The sequence below is a fragment of the Embiotoca jacksoni genome, unplaced genomic scaffold, assembly GCF_022577435.1.
Source record: "Embiotoca jacksoni isolate LCO1_2020_lvr unplaced genomic scaffold, fEmbJac1.0.p SCAF_12, whole genome shotgun sequence".
Classification (NCBI taxonomy): Eukaryota; Metazoa; Chordata; class Actinopteri; family Embiotocidae; genus Embiotoca; species Embiotoca jacksoni.
In genome coordinates, this window is record NW_027185252.1 from 9,814,604 (window position 1) to 9,842,135 (window position 27,532).

General features: G+C 40.7%; 1 protein-coding gene across 2 annotated transcripts in view; it reads right to left on the reverse strand.

The window, feature by feature from the left end:
* The window catches only part of marchf8 (membrane-associated ring finger (C3HC4) 8), a 75,494-nt gene that overhangs the window by 38,834 nt on the left and 9,128 nt on the right, over positions 1-27,532 (reverse strand). For both annotated transcript variants that reach the window (XM_069144677.1, XM_069144676.1), the window contains exon 2: positions 18,065-18,261. In XM_069144677.1, the coding sequence (XP_069000778.1) occupies positions 18,065-18,160 (96 nt within the window). In that variant the 5' untranslated portion in view covers positions 18,161-18,261. The remainder of the gene's footprint in view (positions 1-18,064; positions 18,262-27,532) is intronic.

A 27,532-nucleotide genomic window follows, 5' to 3' on the forward strand; every position in this document is an offset into this window, starting at 1 on the left:
GCCACTTTTACGTCAGGAATGTTCAATAGGATTCAGCTGGAGTGATTCTGTCTCCTATGGGGAACATTTTTTACAAATTGTACCCCTCAGAGTATAACGTGCAAACATCAGTCGACATGCCACGCCCATTACCAATAACTGTCTCACTGCTATAGTGTAGAACACATTGTACATAGAAGAAATGATAGCCAGGGTCACAGTTTCTTATCAGAGCCAGCAGCTGGAGGACAATGCAAATAAGCCGAGACTGTGCGTGACTGAACTGGACAATACAATATTTGTTAATGAAAACTAAATGGGCAAAAGGACAATATTTACAAAAGCATCTCATTTAAAGGCCACAGTGCTGAGCATGTTTAAGCACTTAAGATGAATAAACTCACTCATTATTTAATAAACCGCTGCAACATTCAGAAGTACAAATAGGTTTGGGTTTCATCACTGTGCATTAAACGTCTGAGTATCACGATGAGACAAACACTGTGTCACCGAGAGGAGGCAAGTGAATTACAAACTGTAAACACTGAAATGTATTTATGTTTGTTTAATTAACAAGGACAGCAAGTGATAAATGTCTACATTTACACCACTGGGCCTATATCCAGAGAAATTCACAATATTTATTGTGTTTCTCAATTTACCTCACATTCACTGAAACACGCACGCACGCACGCACGCACACACACACACACACACACACACACACACACACACACACACACACACACACACACACACACACACACACACACAGGAGCTGGCCTGATTCAGGGTTCACCGTCTTTCCCAGTGACATTTTGTGAGGACAGGAGGACCAGGGGATCAAATGACCTTGGCCTATTTTGTTAGAATAGGGAAACCATGCAGGAGTGAAGCTTTACAGATAGTCAAGTATATCATATGAACGTGAGGAGGATAAAACTAATACTGTATGATCTCTTACAAAAGACTACCTTGGTTTGCGACTCTGTCATGCACTCAACCAGTTGGGTGACAGTCCTAAATTGTTCAAACTCAAACTGTTCATCAGAGGCGAGACAGTTCACCTGATGTACAATTCCCACTTTGCCCTCATCCTTGACATGCTATCCAATAAATATTGTTTGAAAGCACTTCTAAAAACTCCAAAACACACTCCAAGAGAAGGCAAAGTCCTTCTGTACTAGAATTACTTTGATCTTGAGTGTCGTTGTCTTAATGAATAACCGAGCTTCTACCGAGCTTCAGCTGCCAGACATCCACCCTGACATTATCTTGTCAGACACCTTGATACACTTGCGGATTCATTGTCCCCTCGAAGCGCAGCAAAGCAGCCCCAAGTCATGATGCTCTCTCTACCGTACTTCACTTCATGTTGTTATGCCTTTAAGTCTATGCAAAATTAGTTCCATCAGTCCAAAAGCCGTTTCCCAGTAGTGTTGCAAAGCATCAGTACTCTTTGGCAAACTTCAGATGTGATTTTTTTTTTTTTTTTTTGATAGCAGTAGTTTTCTCTGAGACGTCCCTTCATGGACGTCACGGTCCATGTAACCCTGCATCACAATTTGTGGACTCATGAACATAGATATTGTTACTCCGGGGTCTTTTTTCATCTCAATGTTAATCTACACGATATCCATATATCGAGCTTCATGCAATTCAACAAATCTACATCATAAGTCTTCTGATCTCCTTTTTTTTAGGCATGGTTCACCATTCATCAGCAAGGAACTTTGTGTGAAAATGTCTGAGTGTAATTTTTTAAGTTTGTAAAGAGTAAAAGTAATTTTAACATACACCTCCAATCTTGTTTTATTGATTGGACTCAGTTTTTTTTTTAACTTGTGACGCCAATCTTCTGATGTCATGATCCTACAGGTTCATATACTTTTTACAAATTACGCTGCGAGTGTTTAAACGATGTATTCAAGATGGACTAGACTGATAAAATTATTTGTATATTTGTTGATAATGGCAACTTAGATGAAGATCTGTTCATATTTTAAAGGAAATGTATACATAAAAGCAGATGATTCCAAGTGGTTTATATTTGTTGCCACTGTACATCGTGTATATGACACAATAAAAGGTAAAGTCATGTGCTATCAAGCAGTCACGATGGTTTTCTTTAATGCCTGCCAGCAACTTGAAAAAAGGAAAAAAAAAAAAAAAGCACCAGCAGCATTCACCGTGCAGACGTGAGCATCAACTCTATCAGTATCCGCATCAGCATCTGTGGTTGGTGATAACCTTCTAAATGAGATAAGTATTTCAGCAGTGCATTTGGGTCCATAAAGAGCTACAGAACAACAACAGAAATTGGCAAGAGAAATAGATCCTGCACAACACTTTCAGCAGGGTGGAACAGTGAATCCAAAATGCTTCTGAAGTTGCAGCAGCGACTAAGTATGACGGAAATCATACTCACTTCATTACAACTCCTCGTATGTATGCGTGTGCGCTCGATGAGACGAGTCATCGAAACCTATTGGGATGCAGACGGCAGCGCAAAGCCACGATGGCAGAGCTCATCGTGGCTTTTTAATTCTCGACCTGGCTGGCCCAATGTCTCCGGCATCAGACAATTAGTGTGATCAGGGGTCAGATGCACAAAAACGGCTGAAGCACCAGCGCAGACACTCGCATTTAAAACAGCATTAGCACCACTGTACACGTTTTGGTAATTCTTCTTACTGACAGTAATTACAGAAGCCGTATGCAATCTTTGAAGTGAAATCAATGGGCAGGCTAAGTCCGACTTTCACCCTGTCTCCTGTAAAGATAGCAGCCTGTTGAGAGAAATTAAATATGCGATCACGACTTTCTCAAATAAGAAAGGAGCTCGAAGAGTTTTATTAAGGCCAGCTCTCCCTTTTATTTTCCCAGACTTTGCAGGAAAAGAGAATGGTTGATTTTTCAAAAGCTTTGTGAACATAATTGATGCCCTCCATCCATCTTCCTTTAAATCTGTCATCTGTGCTGAACTTGCTCTGTGTGCATCACTGCAGAAATGACCTCTGTATATTGAAAAACACAAACACATCCCCCTCCTGCGTACCCACTTAGCTCCCTTCTGGGTCTTATCCACTTGCTATGACATCATCAGTTAACACCTGCTGTTAAACAGATGGCGTCCCATTACTGACCTCAGGCAGGTTGAGAAGTCTGCATTGCAAATCCACTGATTGGCGTATTATACATGTATGCACAGTCAGAAAACAATAATTTCCACCTCAACCACAGCTGCACTTTTACTTTTACTGCTTTCAAAGATCTGATCAGGATGTCTGGGTTGTACGCAGCTTCCCTGCAGGATGCAAGTCCTCCACAGGGGGCTGCTGGCAGCACGCCTGGGTTTACAAAGCTACCTCTCCTGCATCGAAACCTTCTACTCTTGCCTTCACCCTCGGCCACCAGGGTAAAATAAACTCTGAAAGCGATTTAAACCAGGTTGGATGGTGATACAGTGTTAAAATGGCACAAAGTCAAACTGCTTTACCTCTGATCAAACAGGAAGAAAAAAAACGCATGCTGCTTTTCATACAAAGGCAAACTACACAAAGAGAAACTATAAATAATTACTATACATCGTTCCATCAGAAGAGCATCTTCTGAGGTGTGCTATTTTGCCAATGAACAAAAGACTACAGTAAACAGAAACTCCTCAGACAGTTTCATTTCTTTCCAACTCAGCTTGTTTGTAGCATTACATTATTTGATGTTCTGTACACCAGTGGGTACTCACTTCTCAACACTACAGGTCCTGAGGCAAGTAACCTTGGATTTACACACCCTCTTCCTCTCCCACCGCTGTACACTGATGATGGATGAAGGAAGGAGCAACGAATCTGTCCCCCACCCACCAACTCCAATCACCATTTTAAGGTCCAGTCTCATCTGGCTTCCAGATAAATATGATCCAGAGCAAGCAGCAGCAGCAATTTGCATTTAAAGGCTGTTTGTCCCACATGCCTCATGCCTGCAATTCACTGAAAGGTACATTTGCATTTTGAATGCCTAAAAATGCTCAAACTAAAAAGATCAAAATTTCAGCCAGAGGGCAAAACCAAGGCGGTAAACTGTTTTGGATTTAATGCTGCAACTGCTTGTAATTAAAAAAAAAAATGACAAGTTAGATTCATGTTTAGAGTTAGAGGAGAAATTAAAGACACATTGAAGACAAAAATCTATCTTGAATCTGAGTTATAGACATTAAGAACCAGCCATACATCATATTAATATTACCCAAAACGAGAAGAGAGTCACTGCATCAAAAGGCACATTCAGGTTCGAGTGAACTGGTCTTGCAAGAAGAGAGGGTGAAAGAGCTACCGTCAGTTTACTTTACTGCCCCCTGCTGACATGGTCCAGCACATATCCTCAAACAAAACATTCCTCGGGGTCAAAGAAGTGAGTCCAAAACTTTTTGGTGCATTGTTTACTAATAATTTCCAAATTATTTAGTCACACTTTGGTGGAAATAAATATGTAAATTTCATACTACCGAGATATTTGTTAATTTGAGTTCAAATTATGTTCTCATTTTCAATGTATTTAACCGAGGATTTTTTTTTTTTTTTAACAGAACTGATCAATTTAAATCTAAAGTAGCAAAGGTTTATACATCATGCATTGCTGTTGAAAAGTTTATTCCTCCAATAAAACAGCTCTGACATATCATCTCTTTGATGTTTAATTTTTGTGTTAAGTCAGTTATACCTCTATTACTGGGGTCATAATTAAAAACTGGTGTTGAACTGGACTACACTATATCAAGAGGTGTTTCTCATTTTGTGTACACACGAGGGGGCCAGCAGGATAGAAACACTTTTTAATATAACACAGCACCACTACTAATAAATGCCTCAATGCCAAAATGTATAATGCAATTATGACAACACAACTTTTAGGACAGCTTTAGGTTGTACAAGAGTGCAATAAAGTGGACACTTGAGTGTATATTATGTACATAAGGTGATATATATTTTTTTTAATATTAACCTGACCTGTTGTACATAGGTCCTCCTATGTTTAATTGCACTTACACTTGCAGAAGTGTAGCAATTGAACAGTGTCTCTATTTTACCTATAATTACAGCCAAATTAAGCTGTTTGTTCCACAAAACCAATAAGGAGAATTATAACCTACCAAAAAAAAAGAGCAGTAAGTGCAGAGCAATGTAAATGAAGTATTTCAACATAATTACAGTATTGTGGTTTCTGATGACTCATGTTTCTTTCTCCATGAGACAAATGAGACGTGACAGTCCAAACTCTGCTGTAGAAATCTCAAACATCCCACATCACATTCTCACTGAGCTTCAGTTGAGACAGCTGAGATGTCAATGTAGCCTCTCACATAATTACACCTTCTTATCACATCTGACACATCAGTTGTGATCTCTTATCGACAAGCGACAAGGTTCTGGCTTCACATTCTAACTAGCCCACAGCTCATCAACATGTTTGCCCCTGTTCAGCTGCATATGGGCGATGCTCCTGCGGTATTACTCAGGACTGTTCGATGTCATATGACACAGCCGTGAGCGGCTCATGCCGGAGCCGCAGCAAGCTGTCGTGGCTTGCTTCAGATAATTTTTATGACACGACAAGACAGAACAATGATGCTAAATTAGATAAGAGGCACATCGTGGTGTGAAACAAAGCAGGGCCATATTTGAAAAAACACAATGCTGTGTTTACAAGGCCTGCATTCGATTGATTCAAACTCCCCTTCCACCCATTGAGGGTTTTTTCAACTGTAAACAGCAATGTCACACTAAAAAAAATGTACTTCTTGACCGCAGATGCTCACATTAAGTGGAGGGGAGCGTAGAGCCGAGGCTTACATGCAGCGCTGAATGAGCAAGATCCCCGGGACAGAGGTTGTCTGTGTCAAAGTAAACTGCACAGCGAATCAAACCGTAACTATTAGGCTGAAATGAGCCACTTCACCTCGGGTTGGAGGAGAGAGATAGGAAGAAAGATGAAGCATGGTGTGCAGAGGAGCAGACTGCATTTTACAGTCGCTCTTTTGAAGTGATAAGCATGAAGTCAAAATCCCATCGCTCCCAGCCGGCCCACACGCCAGCCTTCGTCTTCTTCTGCATTTCCATCTCCCGCTGCTGCCATCTGAAACATATTTTGCTATTCCCCATCCTCCACTACATTTTCTTTCTCTTTAATGTTTCATCTACATTTTCCACCATCTCTCCACTTACTCAAACCTCCTTCCAATCACAGCTCCAGTCAGACTCCACCCTGTCCATATTTGTCTGGTCAGCTCTCCGTCTGGGTATACGGTAGGCTTTAAGCAAATATGTTTGGTAAAGAACAGCATTTCCACACAAAATGGGACAGAAATCAGCTCTCAAAGAGGGAGCAGATGGTGATACTTTCCTGATGACATCTTTTGGCTTCTCCTCGGCTTGTTCCATCCCTCCCTCTTTCATCACACTTTCCTCAAAGTTTCTAGGCTCGAGAGCAACTTGTTCCTTTATCTCAGCCCTGAGTCAACAGCAGTATAAGTCACTGTTAAACAGAGACACAGGAATAACTTTAGTGCTCAAACTTAAAGTGACCAGGCACTGTTCCTGTTCCAAGCTCAAAAAACTCAAATGCATTGTTCCCATTTTGCAGAAAAACACTAAGCTGTGATTATCAATTCATGACACTCGGATAAACCAGCTTGTTTTGGATATTTCAGATACGGAAGAATCCATTTAGGATTTATGAGACACTGCAGGGAGAAATGACTTGAATCAGCTAATAAATAGGATATCAAATGTCCAGAAGCAAAGAACATAAATACTATTTTAATGGAAACAACATTTTTTACATTTCCCTCCTTCATGCAAACTGTCATTTTGCTGCATTAAGAGTTTCAGCTGTTTGGTCTGTGGAGTAACAGAGCTCAACAGCAGGCTTCAGGTTTTGTATTCAGTAAGAGTACTCTAAGTAGTCAATAGGAGAAACATAACAGATCCTATTCCAGCAGCCACTAAGACACGATTGTCCTTCCACAGTCCTGTGTCATCACGTCTTTGTCTCCCATAGCGTGCAGTTTCACATAGAAACAAAGCCAACAACATGAAAGCTGAATGTGTGCAAGTTGAATGACACACACACACACACACACACACACACACACACACACACACACACACACACACACACACACACACACACACACACACACACACACACACACTTCATGCTCGACATACCACTCAACAGGTTTGCTGCCAATCCAAGAGAAAAATCATTTTTCCTTGCCAAGATCTGCACACTTCCAGGAGACAGGTGCACAGCATGAAACACACCAGGGACTCGTATACAACGTACAATTTAAAATAAATATAAAATACAAAGAAAAAAAACACCACAACACAGACAAGTCTTAAGTGTGTCCTCAACAGGCAACTGACTCTTCACCTCGTCAGGCATTATAGATAATTATATATGTGCTTTAAAGATTGTGATATAGCTCAACATGCATGAAGTGACAGCGACCTCAGAATGACGAGATGAATATGTTTTCTCAGATAAACGTCCCGACGACCCCGACTGTCTTTCCATGAGGCTCTATGACAGCAAGCAAGGCCCCAACTTGTTTGGTAGTCAACAGAAACAAACAACTGGCACATGTGTACAAAGCATTCCCGAACATTACTGCTAATATAAACAGTGTGTGCTTCCAAGTGTGTGTGCCGAAGAAGCATTCGTAGTCGATTTGAGTGTGACAACCTTAAACTGGATGATGGCTGTTTAGAGGCGGGTCTGTTCCTTGTAAATTTATGAAAGACGTGGTGTAGTGGCGCAGAGTAAAAGCATAAAAAAACAACACGGGTTTAGGTCGCGGCTCAGCAAAGTTCTTGGAGGTGGTTTCCATAGTGATGACATATTCTCTCTGCCTGCTTGTCCTCCATGTTTGTCTTGTCTCATTGCACTGAGATTTTCCTGTTCCACACATACCACAATCATAATCTATTAGCAAGCCTGAGGGAGGCCACGACCCTGAAGATAGCACCAAAGGAAGGAAAAAAAAAAAAAAAAAAGAGTGTTTGTGCATACGAGCATTCAAAAAGACAGCCTGATTGCTGTCAGCATGACCTGAGGCGAAAGATATTGGAGTAGCCACCAGCCTCCCTAGGCCTGCGCGGTAGGTGCCGTGGGTTCAAATAAACACATCAGTTAAACCGACAGAGGACTGACAGCGAGTATCCACAGCTCCTGCTCTTACACATAGCCTTCACCTCGATTTCACAGAGAAGATGTGTTTCTGATTCTGGCTGCTCTTGAAACGGTCTTGAGATCTGCAATATGGGACACTGGTTTAGAAGGCGGATGGTATCGGTCCTCGGAGGGTCCACTACCTGAATACTCATTGAAGTTGCAAAGCGGGAAACCACAGCGCTCCTGGCACACAGCTTTCGACAGCTCCGATAGAAGCAAAGCTGAGACATGTCTCTGGTAAACAGCAAACTACTTCTCCACATCCTGCCTCGGCTGCTTCAGTCCTGCCAATAGTACGCTCATTCAGTCTTTGCTCTGTTTCTACGGCAACGACGGGCTCCTCTCCCGCTTCCTTCATGCCGTTTACAACAGACCGTAATTGTGCTCTCTTTCACCTTATCTTTTTATTCTCTCACCTGGCTCCTCTCTCTGTGCTTGTTCAGTGTGCTCTAGCAACACTTAGTTCCTCCTCTTGGTAGGATGGAGGTGAATGTCAATGCCAGGCCGCAGTCCTCTGCACTCTGCAGTGTGCAGTGAAAACCTCATTAGATGACCGAGAGCTAGTGCGTTCATGCAGCTCCACTTTCCACAGTTTGAGGAGGGAGAAGATGACGACTGTCCACACAATTTCATGGGTTCAAGAGTGGCTTATGACCTGTTACATGTCATCATATCTCTCACTGCACGTTATCTTTATCACTCACTCCCTTGTCTTGTGCTGGTCCAGCGGCGCATGAATGGAAAAAAAAGTTTTTGTTTTACAGGGTCAAAAGGTAACATTTGTCTCAAACTAAACCCAATTTACATAAACCCCTCTGTGTCTAAGAACCATCTACGAGAACGCCGACCAGCAGACAGTAGATTTTATCTCCCTAAATGAGTCCTATGAGATGTTGAGACACTTCGCTTGCTGAAGGTAGATTGGAAGATTTTAAAATGTGCTCTGGGCTTCAAGCTGTAGACATTTCCAAGTAACAAACATCTGGTATTATACTCTGCCTCTGGGAACTGCATGTGAATGCTGCCTTTCTTTCCAATATAACAGGAGCACATTCTCCCCTCCTGTAAACGGCAAACAAGTAGCAGATCCGTCCATTTGTTTAATGCTCTTGAGAGTGGACTATCACCTTTGATTTAGAAACAAATATGTCCATCGTTTTAATCAAAGATGTATTTCTGAAGCATATTTGGCACTTCCTGTATGACAGTGTTAAGGAACTGATCTCACAGGGTTATTAAATGTAGGCGCTAACTCCCACAGATGAAGATCAATTTAGTACAGGTTGCAATAATAATCCCCTAAGGATGATTATTTGAAGGGAATGTTTTATGATTGATTTAAGTATTCAATTATGTATAATTTACATATACAGTCCATGCAGAAAATTACAGTGACAAATGTCCTCAATCCTTTAATATTATCTGACAATAGCAGGAGTTGAGAATGAGTCACATTTTCTTCTGTATTGTCCATATCACGACGAGTTAAGAACATCTATTTTGGTGCACCGATGATGACAGAATGCTATGGTTGTTTATTTTGAATATTAATGATCCAATTTAATGAGGTACCTTTGTTTCTAGCACTTGGAAAAAGGATGGTATATTTTTCGTTTAGTATAATTTGAAATTCATGTTGCTCTGGTTCTATTTTTTTCCCCTAAACAATGGTGTCTTGTAAGCCTGTTTGGGCTGGGCATATTACTTGTGCATTTTTGTATATTATCCTGCAGTGCATCACACAACTGCATTGTACACACTTAAAACAGGAGGGAACACAATCCAGCTTATTGAGCGTCTGCTTTTAAATTGGCTGAAAAAAGTTTAGATCTTTAAGATCTTTGATATTTTCAGGCAAACATGGCAAAAATTAGTTTTACTCTCTGTACTGCTTGTTATGCCAGGAAGGGAAACAAAACACCTGTTTGTTTTTTTTGCCTTAGTGATCTGAACTAAATGTGGTCTTTGTTTCTTTCTTCTTTGGTACCTTATCAAACTACTTTTAATGAAAGCAGCTCTTAAACACCAACTCTGTATACACTAGCAGTGTGAATATGCATGTGTTGTTTTGGATTGCTTTCATTTTCCATTTTAAAACGGTTCCAAACCCCAGAGATTTTAGCTGCACCTTAACTTTTCATAACATATCCCTTGCTGACAGAAGATGGGGAGGATGTCCACCTATGACAGCCACACAGACACGCTGCAATTTAATCCGTGGCCTGGAATTATTCTGGGCTAAATATAGCAGATATCCTTAAATTAAAGGCAAACTAGATCAGGTCTTATTACAGTCTCCCAGACTGACTCTGGCCATTCATAGTTTCTATTCTTCGGCAAACATGTCTACTGTAGCCTACAAAAAAAACACAGTAAATCAAACATGCTTTGTTCTATCTTCATCATTTAAAGTGCTCAGTAGAGTGGTGCAATGCCACGGTCACATCATTCCAGATAACAGAGCAGTTTTGTTTTCCAACTAGAGTCTCATTTTTACAGTTTTGGACATCATCGCTAGCAATGAAATAATATTGTACCCATCACTTTAAATGCTGACATGTAAGAACATGGGGATATCATAAAAATGAAGTCAGTCGGAGAAGGTTAACCAAAAACAATTTGCTCTCTGCTTCCACTTTGACCTGCCTTGCTCGTACAGCTGTGGATCCAAAGCATTTTTCTGTGCAGTCAGGGATAATAATTAATACTTTGAATCCTGAGGTCAGTGCTAAAAGTCAAGGGATCAAAATAATTCCATTTATATTGAACTAGATGTATAGTAAATGTCTTCTTAAAATTTAAAGGCATCCTGACTCAAAAACACAGGCATCAACGTCATGCTACGCTAGCTGCATGATCAAAGTCCTTTTTAATATGCGGGTGAAGTGTCTTGGTCTAAGACAGTTTTCATCACAAAAGAAGTCCTTTGCACTGGTTGACTGAGGTGATGACTATGTGTAGACACTATAGGTCATGCCATCAGAATTAAAGTATAAACAGTCATGGTATTTTTCCCACCAGTGAAAACTTGAATCCATATCTGCAGCGTTGGGGTGTGCGTCTTCTCAGACAGACAGACAGCAACAAGGAAGAGTTCACAATGTGGTCACAGTAGTGAGTCCATAGGCAGCGAGATTACCCTAATCTTCCACTGGATAACACCATGACGGAGGACGATGAAAAAGAAGAGGTGGTAGGAGGGAGCGGAGGAGAACTTGGACAAAGACAGATCAAGACATTTACGGAGGCAGGAATTGGACAAAAATAAAATGCAGCCTCAGTAAAAGACCGATGCGCCTTCAGGAGTTCATGAAATTCACCTCACCCATCAAATGACAGATGACTGGGAATCTCATTATCATATCTTACAAGGACAAGCAAATATCTGACTGCCCACTATATTTTTCATTTCATGCACAAGAGACTTAATATGAGCCTGTGTGCTCACCACTTACTGGCCACTACAATGGAGTCCGACAGAGCTGTGAGTCCTATCAGACTCTGATTATACACCTGGGGTGTACGGCTCCGAATGAATAGCATACATTAGGCAGCCTTTGTGTATCAGACTCCGCCGAACCAGAAAACACGCTGCAGCGAGGGAAACGTGCAGAGTCTCCAACGGAAGATTCATTTGAATACTGTGGGAGAGCACAGAGACCTGAATGTGGCTGAATTTTTGGGGCCATGCGAGTTACAGGAGTCAAGTCAGCATGTCACAGGCAATTAAATGGCGTCCTCAGACACCCGATGGAGACACCTTCCATTGAACAGAAGAGCAACAGAAGGCTCTGGATGGGAAACAGAGCAGAGACTGAGGCTACAGCGTCTCAAAGAGGAGAGGGTGAACAGATTGAGCCTTTCATGTGGTGATTTCATTTCTCCCTCCTGGAAATAACTTCTTCTGGGCTTTTATTCATCTCTGTCTGTCTCTAGTTATCTGCTGGCTCTTCGCATGTGTCTCTGTGCACTACAACCATTGTCACTCCTACAACAGAGAAATTCAAAATCTGAGAAATGCACCTTAGTAACTGTGCAAAAAAAAATAAAAAATGAATTGGTTCCCTTGAATTTTAATCTGGCCACATGACTAATTCACATTTGAGGGCTTTTTCTGAGTTTTGGGTGCATATTCAGTTCCAGCAGTGTGTGATAAGCTGAACAAATTCCTGTAGGTTAGAAGGTTAATACAACTATACATCTGTCGGATTAGGTTATACAACAGCCCACAAAAATTTAAATAACGAGATTATCATTTGAAAATGTGTTTTTCCAAATATAACATCTGAAAGCCGGTTAATTTATAGACATATCCATTTGCTTCTTATTTTATGGTAAAGTGTTCATTTCGAGCTGTAAAAAGTGTGCCTGTACTGGATGTGTGTGTTTGTGTGTCTGTGAGTGGGTGGGTGCTGGGTGGAGGTGGTGCAAGGCAGTGGGACAGGGGCTCATTAGAAGATATTGTCTCCACTGAACGTCTCTTTCTCTCGTAAGAGCATCTCTCTCGAATCCATGAGTTGAAATACTCACAGCAAAGGACATAACCCCTCACACTGGAGACAAAGCAAACTTTCTTTAGATTCTGTATCAGTGCACAACAATATGCCATGTCTACTAGTATATACAGTAGAGCAGCTAAAGGTACTGTAATTATTCCCTGCCATTCCTCTCAAAGTCTATTTTCTCTGCTTTGGGTCAACTGTAATTGCATATATAAAACTTAATATAGCACAGAGTGTCTCAGCTTCCCAAATAAAGTAAAATAACCTGTGGCGCCATCACAGTCGCTAATGAAATGAAAACTTGAACAAGGTGAAGCAAAGTCCTTCCTCAAGGCAGTCAAGACCCTCCAAGGCCTGGCTGTCATGTCAGCTCTTCCACATTTAATTATGTATTTTAGCACTTCAACCTCAAGTGGCTCAGCGCAGCCGGGGCCTCTGGGAGACTCGCGCAAATCCTGCACAGACGGGCGGACTAACAACACCAGCTGCCTGCATGCGTATGCGTGTACCTGCATCTCGAGTACATGTCCTCGAATGTCTGCTTCCAGAGAAAGACTCAAATGCTGAGACAGGATGGTACAAGAGGCAGAAAATCAACCACAACTAAAAACAGCTTTATAGACTGCAGTAAATATGATGCGAGTAGGTAATCCTGCATGTTGGTGCTAAAATGATGAGTAATTTATTAATCAAATAGTCTGGCGCAGAGATGCCAAATATTTAGTGGTTTTATCTTAAATGTGATAATTGCTTGATTTTGAATGGCTTTGGGTTTGGAACATTGATCAGACAAAGCATGCAAGATGCAAATGTTACTTGGTGAACTTGTGACAGGCATTTTCACTATGTTTGACATTAAATAGACAGATATGGGCATTAAAATGATCTCTAAATGCTAATTAACAACTATATTCAGTCCTCAGTCAGTATATTAATGGCTAAAGACAGAATGAATGCAGAGTTTGTACATTTGTTCTGAATTTCTTGGGTGTTATATGTAAAGCAGGTTATATTGCTGACACTCAACATTCATACTTTTATGAAAACTGCTGCCAGAATACAGAGAATCCTATTTTGCCTGTGTTATCTTCCCTCTCCAGATCCGGCTTCATGCACTGACTGAAGCACCCGGTTGGCCTTAGAATGTATGTTTATACGTACGTGTGTGTGTGTGTGTGTGTGTGTGTGTGTGTGTGTGTGTGTGTGTGTGTGTGTGTGTGTGTGTGTGTGTGTGTGTGACATTGAGTGAGTGAGAGAGAGAGAGAGAGAGAGAGAGAGAGAGAGAGAGAGAGAGAGAGAGATTATGTGCATGCTTCTTAATTTGTGTAACCTGAGTGTCAACTGGATTAACACACGAGTACAGTAAAGGGTGAAATATTTTGTGTGTGTGTGTGTGTGTGTGTGTGTGTGTGTGTGTGTGTGTGTGTGTGTGTGTGTGTGTGTGTCTCAGAGGGAGATAATTTGTGCACCAGCGTATATCCCTAAGAAAACACAAATATGGCTAGCGACCAAATTTATTTTTACTCACACCTTTAAAGTACATATTTAACTGCTCACATCCTGTTGTTACCCGAAGCTGTTTCCAACTAGATGTGACCACCGTGAGTTTACTCCTGATATACTCGAGTCACATAACATGTAAACACTCCTTCTCCTGATAATTCTGCATTTTGCGCCTAGTTTCCCCAGCCCCAAGGCTTTCTGGGTAATTATCAAGGTATTTCCATTTGCAAGCCCCTGGGCAAGGCAATCTGGAAGGGACTGATTTGGACAGTTTTGATCAACCAAATGTTTGGAATATGTTTCTCTGCCTCAGGGCTGAGAAACATATTTTCAAGTATTTTTTAACCACATTTGTAGAATTTAAATCGAAAGGTATTTTTTGAACAATGTTTGACAGATAAAGTAGTACTGGGTGTAAACAGGTTACTGGCTGCCATCTCAGCTAAAATGCTTCAACTACACCAAAATTGCAAGAGGAATGTTTTAAGTGGTGGACAAATCGTACGAAGTTTGGGGGGGGGGGGGGGGGGGGTACAAAAACAAATCCTGTCATGATAATTGAAGTGCTTCATTAGGTCCGAATAGACAGACACATTAAACAGTCCCCGTCTCCCCTGCAGGCTGCGTTGAAAACTTTTTGCTGTGGCGGTCAGTTTTTTGATCTTGGTCTCTACAAAGCCCAGCGATGCTCCATGAGTGCCCAGGACCTCTGTTATCAAACTGCCAAACATCAAAAGAGAAACAGGCAGTCTTCTCTGTCCTTGACTCCGACACACACTTATTGAAGGACAAAGCCTCCAGCGCTCTCTCCGCTTTCATAAAAAAAATACATGCTGCATCAAAAGGGCAGGTATAGACTATCAGTGTTCAGTGTGTGCGCAGAGTTACAGACATCTACAGCCAAGTATAATACCGGTGTGAGCGAGGTCTCGTGTGTTTGTGTGTTACCGGGAAAAGGAAAGTGACAGCTGCATCCAATGAAGATTTGCTATGTTTCTCAATTCAATAGAAATACTCATATGCTGCTCATGTAAATACAGCAGTAAGTGACATTGCAGATGCGGTTCAAGAGAAATGATAATCAACAAACACTGACAGCTCACTATGCATTTCCCGCAAGACTTACAAATTTCAAATGGCAAAGTCAGTTTAGTTTTTCTCCTTCCCTACCTGCCAACCTGTGCCAGAGCTTGCTTTATTGTCAACTTATGCATAATCCATTCGCTGCACGCCTTATCAAAAACCCCAGACTCAAATAAATCTGACCGTATTATTCGCAATGGCTGAGAACTGTCTGGGAACTTTTTCTTTTTTTTCCTGGGAAAAAAACCTTTTGCTCTCAAAGTCGTTTGATGCTGCTTTTAAAATATTTTTTTAACTTTAATATATCTACCCAAACCTGAGTTCTCAAGTGGAGGACCCCAGTGCACGGACAAAGTGCCTACAAGCACAAATCCAAAGAGGATTTCGAAGAAGACAAGTGAACTGGAGTGGGGCTGGAGGAGAGGCCAAATAGGGGCCAGCAACAGTTAAAGATGTGTGGCTCTCCGAAGGAGCAGCTGACTAACTCTGAATTTTAAGTAGAGGAAAGTTCTGCCTTTTTTTTTTTTTTTTTCTTTCCTTGAGGCGCTAAAAAGACCAGTTGTGTTGTCTAAGAGGGCCAGATGGGCCTGCTCTCTGTGACTAAACTCTGGGCACACACGCACACCTCCAGGACCCTCAAGCTGATCAGCATTCAAAGGAAACGCTTGCCGTTTTTCTCCCTTTTATTTTCCTACACTCACTTTCTCCTTTCTCCACTGTGCTGATGGTTCCACAGGGAGGACGGGCTGCCGTTCATCCACTTATTCCTCAGAAGGGAAGAAAGGGAGGCTAAGCCAGCAGGAGATAGGGAGAGGGAGAGTGTGATGCTGAGCAGAGACGCAGGGTCAGACCTTTACACTGTTAGCAAACATGGCGGCAGGGAGACCAAGCGCCCCCCAGACACTAAAAAGCTTACCCGACAAACTGAGGTAACCTTCCTACAACTGCTCTCAGGGTTTAAACCCCTTAATCGTGTTAACCATGCACTCGACAAAAAGGTATCCAACCTCCACAAATTTTCTCCTTTAGTTAACTAATAGCATGATATGAAAACAGTTTTGGAATGAATCCCAGTTCACTTTCACTCCTGTCATGGTTCTGAACACTTAGTGAATACAGATTGGGCTAACAAATGAATCATACATACATGTGCCGTTTTAAAGCTCATTTGAACAGCCGGGAGGCTGAAAACACGGCAGCATGAAGCAGCCTCTTAAGAACACCTGTGCTGCTGCACTTAGCGAAGCTCTATTGTGATGTGATGAGGCCGAGGAGAAAGAGCAGGCCACGCACATATTGTCTTAGCACCTCGCTTTGTTCTCCAGCTCAAAAAAGCAACTGCTCTCTGAGAGCACTTCATTGAGGTGTCGGATGGTGATAAAGTACAGAAAGAAGGAAAAGAAAAGAAAGATTAATTGAGATTTCATGTGAGAGTGAATTTAGTCACGATGATACATTTGGCTTTCTTTTTTATTACTGATAAATCAAGTGTGATAACAGCCACAGCCTTGATAACTCATTCTGACATGTTAAGAGTTTAAGCACAGCCAGGAGTAATCTGTGGTTTCTGAGAAAAGTCAGAATTCAGAAAATAAAGTCAAAATCATCAAATTGGATAGACTTTTCAGATGTGGCACTAATCCTCTTGTATAAAGCAGATTGGTTGAGGCCTTTATTTTGCTAAATCTTTGGAGTTATCAGAAAAGAGACTTCTTTGGGAATGCTTCAAGGAGAAGTGTGTACAATTTAGTGGCATTTATCAGTTAGGTTGCACATTACAACCAACTAAACACCTCTCGCCTCCCCATTCCCTTCGAGCCAGAGAATCTACGGAGGCTGCGAAACATGCGAAAAACGCAAAAGGCCCTCTTTAAAGTCAGTGTTTGGTTTGTCCCTGCAGGGCTACTGTAGAAACTTGGCAGTGCAACATGGCGGGCTCAATGAAAGAGGATCCACTCCCTTTGTAGATATAAAAGATTCATTGTAGGCCAACAAAAACCCATCAATTCTTCATTTCAGGTGATTATACACTGATGAAAACTTGAATATTACGATCCCCTTAAATCCTTCTCAGTGGACCTTCAAATCATCTTCACTTGTAAAAATGAATTTAAAAGCAGAAAGATAAAAGTGTGTGAAGTAAGGTGGTGATGTTACTGAGTCATTTTGTACATATGAAGTAGCCAATTCAGAAAGCCCCAAGAATAAATCCTGCATGTGGTGCCACCATTAAACTGCAAAAATAGATGGCCTACAGGTGGTTTTAGGCACAAATGGAAAAACCGCCCAGACCTTGACCAGGCTCATGAGATGAAAAATCTCGGCTCATATTTCTGCCAATTTTTCTGCAAGACATTCAGCAGGTTCGGTCATTTTTTTTCTTGTGTTGTTTATTAAAAATACAAATTTCACTGTGTCAAACTAAGTTAACAACTAGGACACAATAAATAAAAAAGGCAGAGACATTATAATGACATTTTAACGTTGGAATTTCTTCCTGGGGTGTGTTATGGGTGTATGACTTAATGTGGTGCTGAAATGAGAACACTTGAAACAATGATAAAACAAAAACCGTGACAATACCAAACTGAGGCTGTGTTTGCTACAGTAAAATGCTTTAAAACGACAACACTTTTTTTTCTGGAGGGAGGAAAAATCAATGCAGACCATCATAAATGGTGTGTTTTCTTTATTCCTGCTGTCCAATAGGCACATAAAGATGACAATTAAGACTAAATAAATCCTTGAAGAGAAGCACATACCTGCTTATCCTTGTCCTTAGCTTTTCCACTTCCCGACACCCGTGATGAGGTGACATCACGGGGGATGACAGAGATTTGGTGCAGTGGCATGTTCATCCCAGCAGAGCCAACCAGGGACGCTCACACACACACTTCCTGTCCCACTGCCAGAGCAAAGAGCATGATGGTCTGAACTGCGACACCTCGCCTGCACCACCCTGCAGAGGACACACATCACGTCAAAATTTGCAAAAAAAATATCTGGCTGAAGCTGAAGGGCTAAAATGCAAATATACACAATACGAATGAGAAGTGTCTGTCCAGAGGTGGTAGCGCTGCATTTTGAACACCCGAGCGTGCTTTCGCCTGGTCTGCTCATCACTCGACTGACTTCTGCTGTAAACGAGGATTCTTCTCAGACGTTTTCAGTTCCCAAATTGATTCAAATTCAATTTGGAGGAAGACGGCTCTTAGCGTTTCAGACTCAACCTTGAGAGTCTGTCTATTCATCAGTGACATAGCTTTTCTTTTCTTTTTTTTTTTTTATTAATTAACGATAACATAACTTTATGTCCATATAATGTAGAGACAAGGCTAGAAAACCCAGCAGCTGACTATTCAGGTGTGTTGACCAGAAGAAATAATGTTTGAAATTATGTTTTTAAGTTGAATGAAATTAAATGTGAAGAAACATTTTTAGATATTTAAAATTGCATGCATATACCTTTTAGTATTGCTTTCCTAATTTGTATGTTTCTGCAGTATGTATGTGTATAACTAGAACATTTATATTTTTTTTACAACGGTCAACTGTTGATTATCACTGATAATTTGTACATTTTTAGATACCCGTGTTGTGTTTGTTGTAGTTTGGATTCCTTAACATTTGACAAAACCAGGTTGATGAACTTTTGTCTTGTCTGACCATTAGTACAATTCTAAAGAAACTTTGTAATTCTTAAACCCCCAAAGCACAGTCATGCAGTCATATGATTTTCCACAGGAGAGCAGATGTTTGTCTCAGCATAACACCAGCACGGAGCGTAATAAATTAGCACAGAGGTGAGTAATGAATCACTACAGAAGTGTGTAGGAATTCACTTTTCTTCCAAATCCCTGGATTCAGAGCTATGATTTTCACAGCAGAGAGGTGAGTGTGGTTCCCTGTCATTCTTGGAGAGATTCAGACGGACCGAGCCATGAAAGCAGCAGGAGTATGGGGCTGTCCTGGGAAGTTACACAACAGGTTTTACAAATGGGTCGTTTTAACTTCAGTTAATGCAGCCATCTGTACTGCCACTGACAGCAATTAAGCTTGAGCTCTTTCTCACCACTAGGCTGTATATGTGTGTTTGTGTGCGTGTTTGCACGCAGGCCCGTCTGCCAAGCAAACCCTCAAGCTCCACAGTATGAAAATGACAGGATTAAGAAACCAAAAAGCAAGCGGACAGATGGGAGGTCAGTAAAATGGCAGAAATCAGAAACCAGCGTTGATGTCAAGTAGGGTGGGGGTTGGTGGCGGTGTTGCTGTCGGCTTTGGACTGAGAATGCCACACAGGTTTGCTGAGGAGAAGCGGATCAGAAACAGACCAGCACAGCCAGAGCTGTCACTTCGGTTCATCACTGCACTGCCTCTGATAAGTATTCATCGAGATGGAGAGCTCATATGAGCTCACAAACACAGTCAGCGGTCGAATCAGCTTCTTGGACAACAGCTGGCAGTCTCAGCTTGGTGCCACTAGATAGTGTGGATCATGTGTCAATAAAGACCAACCACAAACCACCTCAGCACCCATTGATACATTTCTGCAGCAAGCTCAAAAATGACAGACTGGTCCTGTAGACACAGCGGAAAAATCAGGGATGCAAATAATACAACAGCTCGAAAAGTTTGACCATTTCAGAGCATTTCTTTACTTCACTGTGATGCAGCCTTTAAAATGAGGACAAGACGACATTTATGCCATTTCACAATATCACTATATCCAAAATCTAAGACGATACCTCTTCTCCTATCATGGTATCTATACAATATTAATATATTACCCATCCCAAACTACAGTGATATAAAATATGTCTGCAGAGAAGTTATAATTGATCAAATACAGTTCACATTAATAAGCACTTGAAAATATCCCTAAATACATTTACAATGGCATTATGGTATGTAATAAACTATTTATAACATATTTCTATAGTGCTTGTAACAGCCAAATTGGGTAATTATAGTTAAGTGTTAATTACTTTTTCTACTTTTTTTTCCATTTATATTTAATGTATATTTTAACATTTCTGCAGCTGGAACAAAATGGTGTTGTATGATGATCAAATCTCATCGTATAGTATTTGTAGACAGGTGAAGTCACGTTTCCAAACAGTCATGAGGAGTCACTGAATGATTAGATGACTATAAACTATTTTAATCACATGCCGACACATTCACAGTCACCGGACCTCTTCCTAGCTGAATAGCTATCGTGTACTGAGGACTTGCATCAGACAGCGCTCTCCACCAACGTCATCAAAACACGATCACATCATAGGTCAGGATGGTAAATTTCTTTAGATGCTGGTGCAAACATGACGCATCTTTTTTGACTGATGTGCAACACAAACCTGAAGCTCCATTTTGCATGTGCAAAAGCAAGCTCCACTGTCAACACATTTGGAAAGTGGAAATGAGGAATAGCAACCGAGCTTGGCTTGTTTCCATTCAGTCATCAATCATTCAACCCTATTTTGTCTGCACGCCTCCCGTCCTTCCTTCCTTCCTTCCTTCGTTCTAAAGCCATCAGTTTCGATTATGTTAAAAGTCAAGAGGATTTTGTGTCTTGAATTCAAGAAGAGGAAAGTAACTTAATCCCTTTTGCTAAGTTTATCTGGGTCATCAGCCATTATGTGACCATGAGGTAAATTCGCGAGCTATTGCTTAGGAATGAAAGTCACTTTGACGGGCAGAAGGTCATACGGTGTGTGTGCATGTGGGTAACGAGTTGCAGTAAATGAGTGCGGGTCAGGGACAAAGTTACAGTCTGAGGGAATCATCACGTGGAAGCATCATTAAAGCTCCTGCTGTTCTTCAGTCACAAATATTTGCATTAATTACAAAGCGGGTCTTTTTTGTCTCGTTTCCTGAGCTACACTTTGAGGTAAACAAGAGGGATGAACAAAATAAATCAAGACGGTCTGTGTCATGTATTTGTGGACAATATATTTGCAGAGCTGCGGTTCACTGCAAAGTTTCTGCGGCAGTCCAATGAACCAACCATAACATCCATTGCTGTGGCCACAAGACAGACTTCTGCTGCACCAACGAGCTCATTACGATACATCCAAAGAGTAACAGCTGCAGTTACCAACAAGTCCTCCAACCCGCTCTTAATTGACATTGTGCTTCAAGCCTAAGGTCTTTCTGGACTGAGAGGTTGCACTAATGGGGCAAGAGATGTGTTGGAATGACAGCTGGGATTAGGCTTTTGCCACATATACAGTATATACAGTATAAACACTCAGTTCAGTGCTACAGTGTCAATATTTTTTGGATTAATGAACCTAAACTCATTCTGTCAATCAAGCTGTCAGAAGGCCTGTTGGATGTGATATCAGACCATTTGCAGTCGTATGTGTGTGTGTGTGTGTGTGTGTGTGTGTGTGTGTGTGTGTGTGTGTGTGTGTGTGTGTGTGTGTGTGTGTGTGTGTGTGTGTGTCTTCTCCTCTGGGCTGGGTGCCAGTCAAAGAGTTCACTGCAACAATATTCAGAGTAACAAATCCAGCGGCACTCCAACCAATCTCGGGCCTCCTGCGGTTCCAATTTGACATCGACCTGTTGCCATGGCAGCAGCTCCCGGGGTCAGTTTATGCAGTTAAGGGGACGATAGCTACGCATAAATTGATGTGCTTCTGCCTGGTTGTAGTAAAGAGGAGTGAGGGAAGTTTCTAGGTAAACACCAGCGATTCAGAAATTCAAGTTATAGCTTTGAGTCCTTCCTAAATTCTCCCTCTCTAGTGATTTACTAAATAAGTTCCACCATTTAACTTCAGAAATGTCTTGGTAAGTAAAGAGTTCAGAAATGTGTAAATTGGTTGCCAAGAAACATCTGTGCTAATGTCCAATCAGCAGCAATCAACTCTCGAAACAGGAATTCACTGTAGCGTTACAAGCCAGCATAATTTAGCAAGCCCGTGACAGTTTTAGGGGCAGATATTTGCTTAATTTATGCCTGCATACCTTCAAGAAATATATGAGGCTGAGTTGGTAGGATTGATACCGATTATAAAAGCACCAAACAAACTGCAAAAAGAAAAAAAACAAAGTGTTAAAGCTACCGTATTTGAAGATAAACTGAAAGGGGAAAACTGGATTTTGAAGGGTTCAAGTGATTTTGCATACATTAAATGGTAAAAATATTGTTAAAATATTGTGATACTTATTTCAAAGCCCCATTTCATCGTCCAGTTTTCTCACATTTGCTGGAGGGGAGTCCGGACCACAGGAGGTCCACATCACAGAGACAGGGCCATCAAAACATTAGCTACTATTATCCCACTAAAGCCCATTCATTTTAAAGAAAGACAATTCAGCGCCTGCCTGCTGCTCTTCCCCTCTGCTCTGCTCCTGGGCAGGTAAATCACAGTCCTGCCTCCTCTACATTCTGCTCAGCTGAGCTCTGCTGTTATTCAGTTTGCCAAGAGGCCCTCTGTGTCCCTGCTGTCAGATCAGACCTTAGATATGGCTGTTCTCCAGTTCTGAAGCTCAATCAGGCAGAAAAACTCAGCTGTGTATCAATCAATCCTAACATTACTGTGCTACACCAAGAGTATATATTTAAAGAGGTGTCTTCTCAGAGGATTGATGGGATATGAACGAGAGCTACATCACATACTAAAAAGATACACGGTCTTAAAAAATACTGCTTTAAAAGAGATATTAAAATGACATTTTGGATTTCAAAGCGAGTTAGATTCATACATTTTGTAGCCTCGTTAAAGGGAGAATTTGTTCTGCATTTAATTGTGTGATTTTATGCTGATAATCTAGTTTTAGATAGAATGATGAGGTACTGATGTGACTGTAGTAGCCACTACAGTCACACAGTTGACAGTGCAGTGTTCCTTATTAAGACAGTCCTGTCAACTCTAGTCCTGCAGAAATGTATTCAGTGTTCATTTGGCAGGTACAGCAACGCTTGAAAATTTTATTCCTTGCTTTGATTGCTGTTCCCTCTAGGGATGTGTCACTTTGTCACTGAATCATTTTATGAGAATAACTATTTTAGAAAAAAGGAAAAAGCTACAAATATGGCTGCATGTTGGACTAGTGCCTCCGCTGAAAGACACGAGACAGGGGGAGAGAAGGCGGGCATTAATTTCATCATGGCGCAGATGCTATAGCCGTGTTGGCAGCGACAACTGGGCTTAATGCCCTGCCAGAAATCAGACACTCTCTAGTCTACACGCAGATTAACAGAGCATCAGTAAAACCTGATGGACTCCTCTGATAAAGCCCTCAGCAATTCTCCCTCCCTCGCTCTCCTCTCACACACATAAACACACACACACACACACACACACACATAAACACACACGCACACACCCACGCAAGCACGCACACACGCACACACGAATAAAAACACATCAAATTGGGCACTGCGGTTTTTATAAGTTTGGATAAATTGTTCAATATAACGGTCAAACTTAAATCGTTTCATAAGCATGCATGCAAACACAGGGCTGTGCGGCACCGAGTTTGAAGACTGGTGATTACTTTAACACTTTTTCATAACGTAGTGGGATAAATTATCATAATGGTTTTTAGCTCATTGTCATTTAAAATGTAGCCGCATCATTTATCAGCACCAGTGTGGTCTGAATATTACTGTGGCTCCTTTGCCTCCTAATGCTTCAATGACTATCTACCCTGTATGCCAGATTAATCAAAAGCATCTATAATATTGAAATTCACTGCATCCCTAATGCCTGTTAGCTGTCCCATTTCATTATATGCTAATGAGTCCCAGTTTGGATGTGATGAATTGTGCAGTTGGTGGAATGAGCTCTAAATCTGGGATAAACAGACTTGTTGACAGGCAAATGCAGGAGCTGGTGGTTTTTACACACGTCAACTAAATTCTCTGGGACTTTACCAACATTTACTCAATTTTTTATTTGAATGCAGTCCCAGCAGCCAAGAAGGAGTTAGGGGCATGCCAAACAGAGACAGCGAAAGAAAAGGCATAGCACAAGCACTGTGCGCACACACACACACACACACAAAGACACCCTGTGAAATTTTGTCTTCTGTTAATGTTAGTGTCTTAAACAAAAGATGGAGTAACCCTTAATTTACAGTGCACATTTCATTTCCAGTACCGCTACCAGAATAGAAACAGTAATTCTGGCCTGGATACACAGAAGAGGGCCATTCAAAGTTCAGTTAAATACATAATTTAGACTCGATTCTTTCAATGAATCCTTGCTGAACCTTGAATTGTGCATTTTGTTTCTCTCAATTTGTTACCAAATTAAAAAATGTTAAAAAAGAAATCGTAAAAAAAAGGTTTGATGTCTTTACAATTCACAACCATTAGAAGACTGCCACCAAACAACTTTAATCATGACGCACGTGCTTGGCATTGGTAAATGATGGTTTGGTGAACGATTGGGACAAAAAGAAAATGCACAGGAATTTGAAAGACTGCATTTGGAATTTGGTTTGGAGTTGGCAAAAACCCTGCAAGCATGACCAAATCTCTTAACCCATCTCCTCGCTCTTTCCATTACCATGGAGCAATGCCATTCAATAGTGCCATTCAGATGGCAGTCCCTGAATTTTGATGTGGTAATGACTGAATCACACATTGCCAGCAGCAGATTATACCCTCTTTATAGCCTGAAGTTAATTCATGTTTATTCCCCAAGTACCGCGCCCAAAGGCCAAACTGAAATGTTGGTTGTCGTGTATTGTTGTAAACATCAGGCTAACCCTCAAAACTGCAGTGTTTACGTCTTGAAAAAAAAAAAATCAGATTCAATCAAATGTTAGAAAACCTTTTCCCAACCTAACGGATAAATAAGATATTCAAATAACATGCTACAGACAGAGGACAGTACAGCAGTGAGGATATAATAGTGCCAGACCAGCTGCAAGGAAGGAACATTTTCCTCTCCTTCTGCTGCCTTCACAAGCTGCCATGACAAGGAAGAAGAAAAAAAAAGAAATACCCGTAGGTAAAGTGGACAAATTACACCATATCAATGCATGGCTGACACAAAGAGAGCTCGTTTTGATAAGACCGTGTTCAATTCTTTGTTTGTTGGAGATAACAGGATAAAGAAAAGAAAGTAAACAATGTGCATACAAGCAGGATAAGTACTGATTTTGCTGGAAAAGCAGAATTAAATATCTGGAGAGCAAAAGCAAGGAAAAAAAGTGCAAACCCATCAAAAATCCAGAGAATGGAGACATGAACTGAAATTGGTAGACAGGCTGTCACTTACTCTAAAGATACCCTCCACAAGACACACACTATAAGTATGCAGCTTTTGTAGTCTCACTGCAAGAGTAAATACTGTGAAGTGGAAGAGAGGAAGTCGGAGCTCTTATCGTTATGGTATTCAGGCAGATTTGAATATCAACCTCGTACAGATCTCTTTTTCAACTTGGTTTCTTGTTTGCAGATGTCCAAATAACAGTTATATCGAATCTCAAAACAATAAATTATGAGTCTGCAGTTGGAGGCAAATTGAGGCAGCGCTCTGCAATCAAGCTCGGTAACTTGTTTGCACAAATACACACAGGAACAGGTACAGATGCAACCTTGAAACCACAAGTACAGACTTTCATTTATATTTTAGGAATTTAGCCAAAAGCTGATATCCAGATTGAGTTACGGTGAGTGAGCAGGTGCAGCTTCCAGTCATCAAAGAAAACGATACCGTAAAACCTTTTTGTTGCAGCCGTTTTTTTGGCAAGTACAAAAATAAGTAAAACTCAATCAGTGGACAAGAAAGTGGCTTTCAGTTCTGGCAGATATTCATCACAGGACTGAGATCTAGATGGTACTGAGCCCCTTTTTTCTTGATTTGGGTCAAGATTTGTCTGCTCTGAGTCATGTTGGCCACTGCTGATGAAGTTATTGCATAAAGTTGAAAGTGGAAAAATCTGCTGTTAATTTTAATGAGACAGCCATAACCTAAAAGATGAATCAGCAGTATGACTCTACTAGATTTATTTTGTGCTAAACATATCCCTTTGTGCACTGGCTTTGTTATGAAAATGCCTTTCTGAAACAGAACAGGAACAAACCAATCAATGGCCAATTGTTTCTTGAACAATTACTTAGTCAATTAAACAACAGAAAACAGTGTGGGGGGGTGGGGGGGGTGCCATTTTGCAAAGCCTAAATTTATGTCAACAATCCAAAACAAGATATGCAATTTACTGTAATTGGATGGCTTCAAATGTTGTGAATTCTGCTTCATGCAATTTAAACACATTAATCTGACGATATGAAAGCAACTGCTTTATAATGCTGAAGACCGGTTAACTATACACACAGCATTCACCTTTCATAGTTGTCATATAATATAAATTATGGACTGTTAGGAGACATTTCATCAATAAAGGATCTGCTGAAAGATAATGTATCTGCATCTGAGGCACGATCCCATACAGTCACACGCCATATTCCCACCACTCATTACTGCATCTTAAATTTTAAAAAAAGGTGGGAAACTCCTCCTGAGCTGACAAAAGGGATTCGTATTATATATAATATATTTATAAAGCTCTGCTGCAAAAATTGCATCATTACACCTGAACTCTGTTCTCATATAAGCACATACAATGTCATTCTCCAGACATTGAAACACTGGATGTACATGGTCACACTGAGATTAGAAGAACTGTTTTCAGATATTTTCCTTGCAGATGGAATGAACTGGAAAACAGCTTTACATTTGTAATTTAACATTAGAAAGATTTCTAAAGACTATACTTAAATATCTGCAATTCCACTTGCAGTTGCTTTTGTTAACATGAATAAAAAGTCAATTGTATTTTTTTGCACACATCTCTCTTGAAAAAAATAAATAAAGAGAGCTCCTATTTAAATATAGTATTACATAAATATCTGATATAACACAACCCCCACAACATTTTTGAATTTTGTGAAAACGTGTAATAATGTTATTTTTGGCTAAATTTGTTTATATTTTTTCTTTCATTTCTTGCTTGTGCAGCTGAATCTCTTCACTTTCAGTCTACAGAAAAGTCTGCTCATGTAAATAAAAGAGAAAAAGTATCTGATTGTTCGAAAGCACAATTCCTTCATGAAAAAGGAATGACATGACAACAACACAAGGCCCCGACATAAACTAACAAACTGAAGAAACAGAGATTTAGCACAGTGAGAACGGATGTTATCCATACAGTGTATTTAGCATTCGATAAGGATTAAGACATAATTTTAAAAGATTGATTGCACCCTG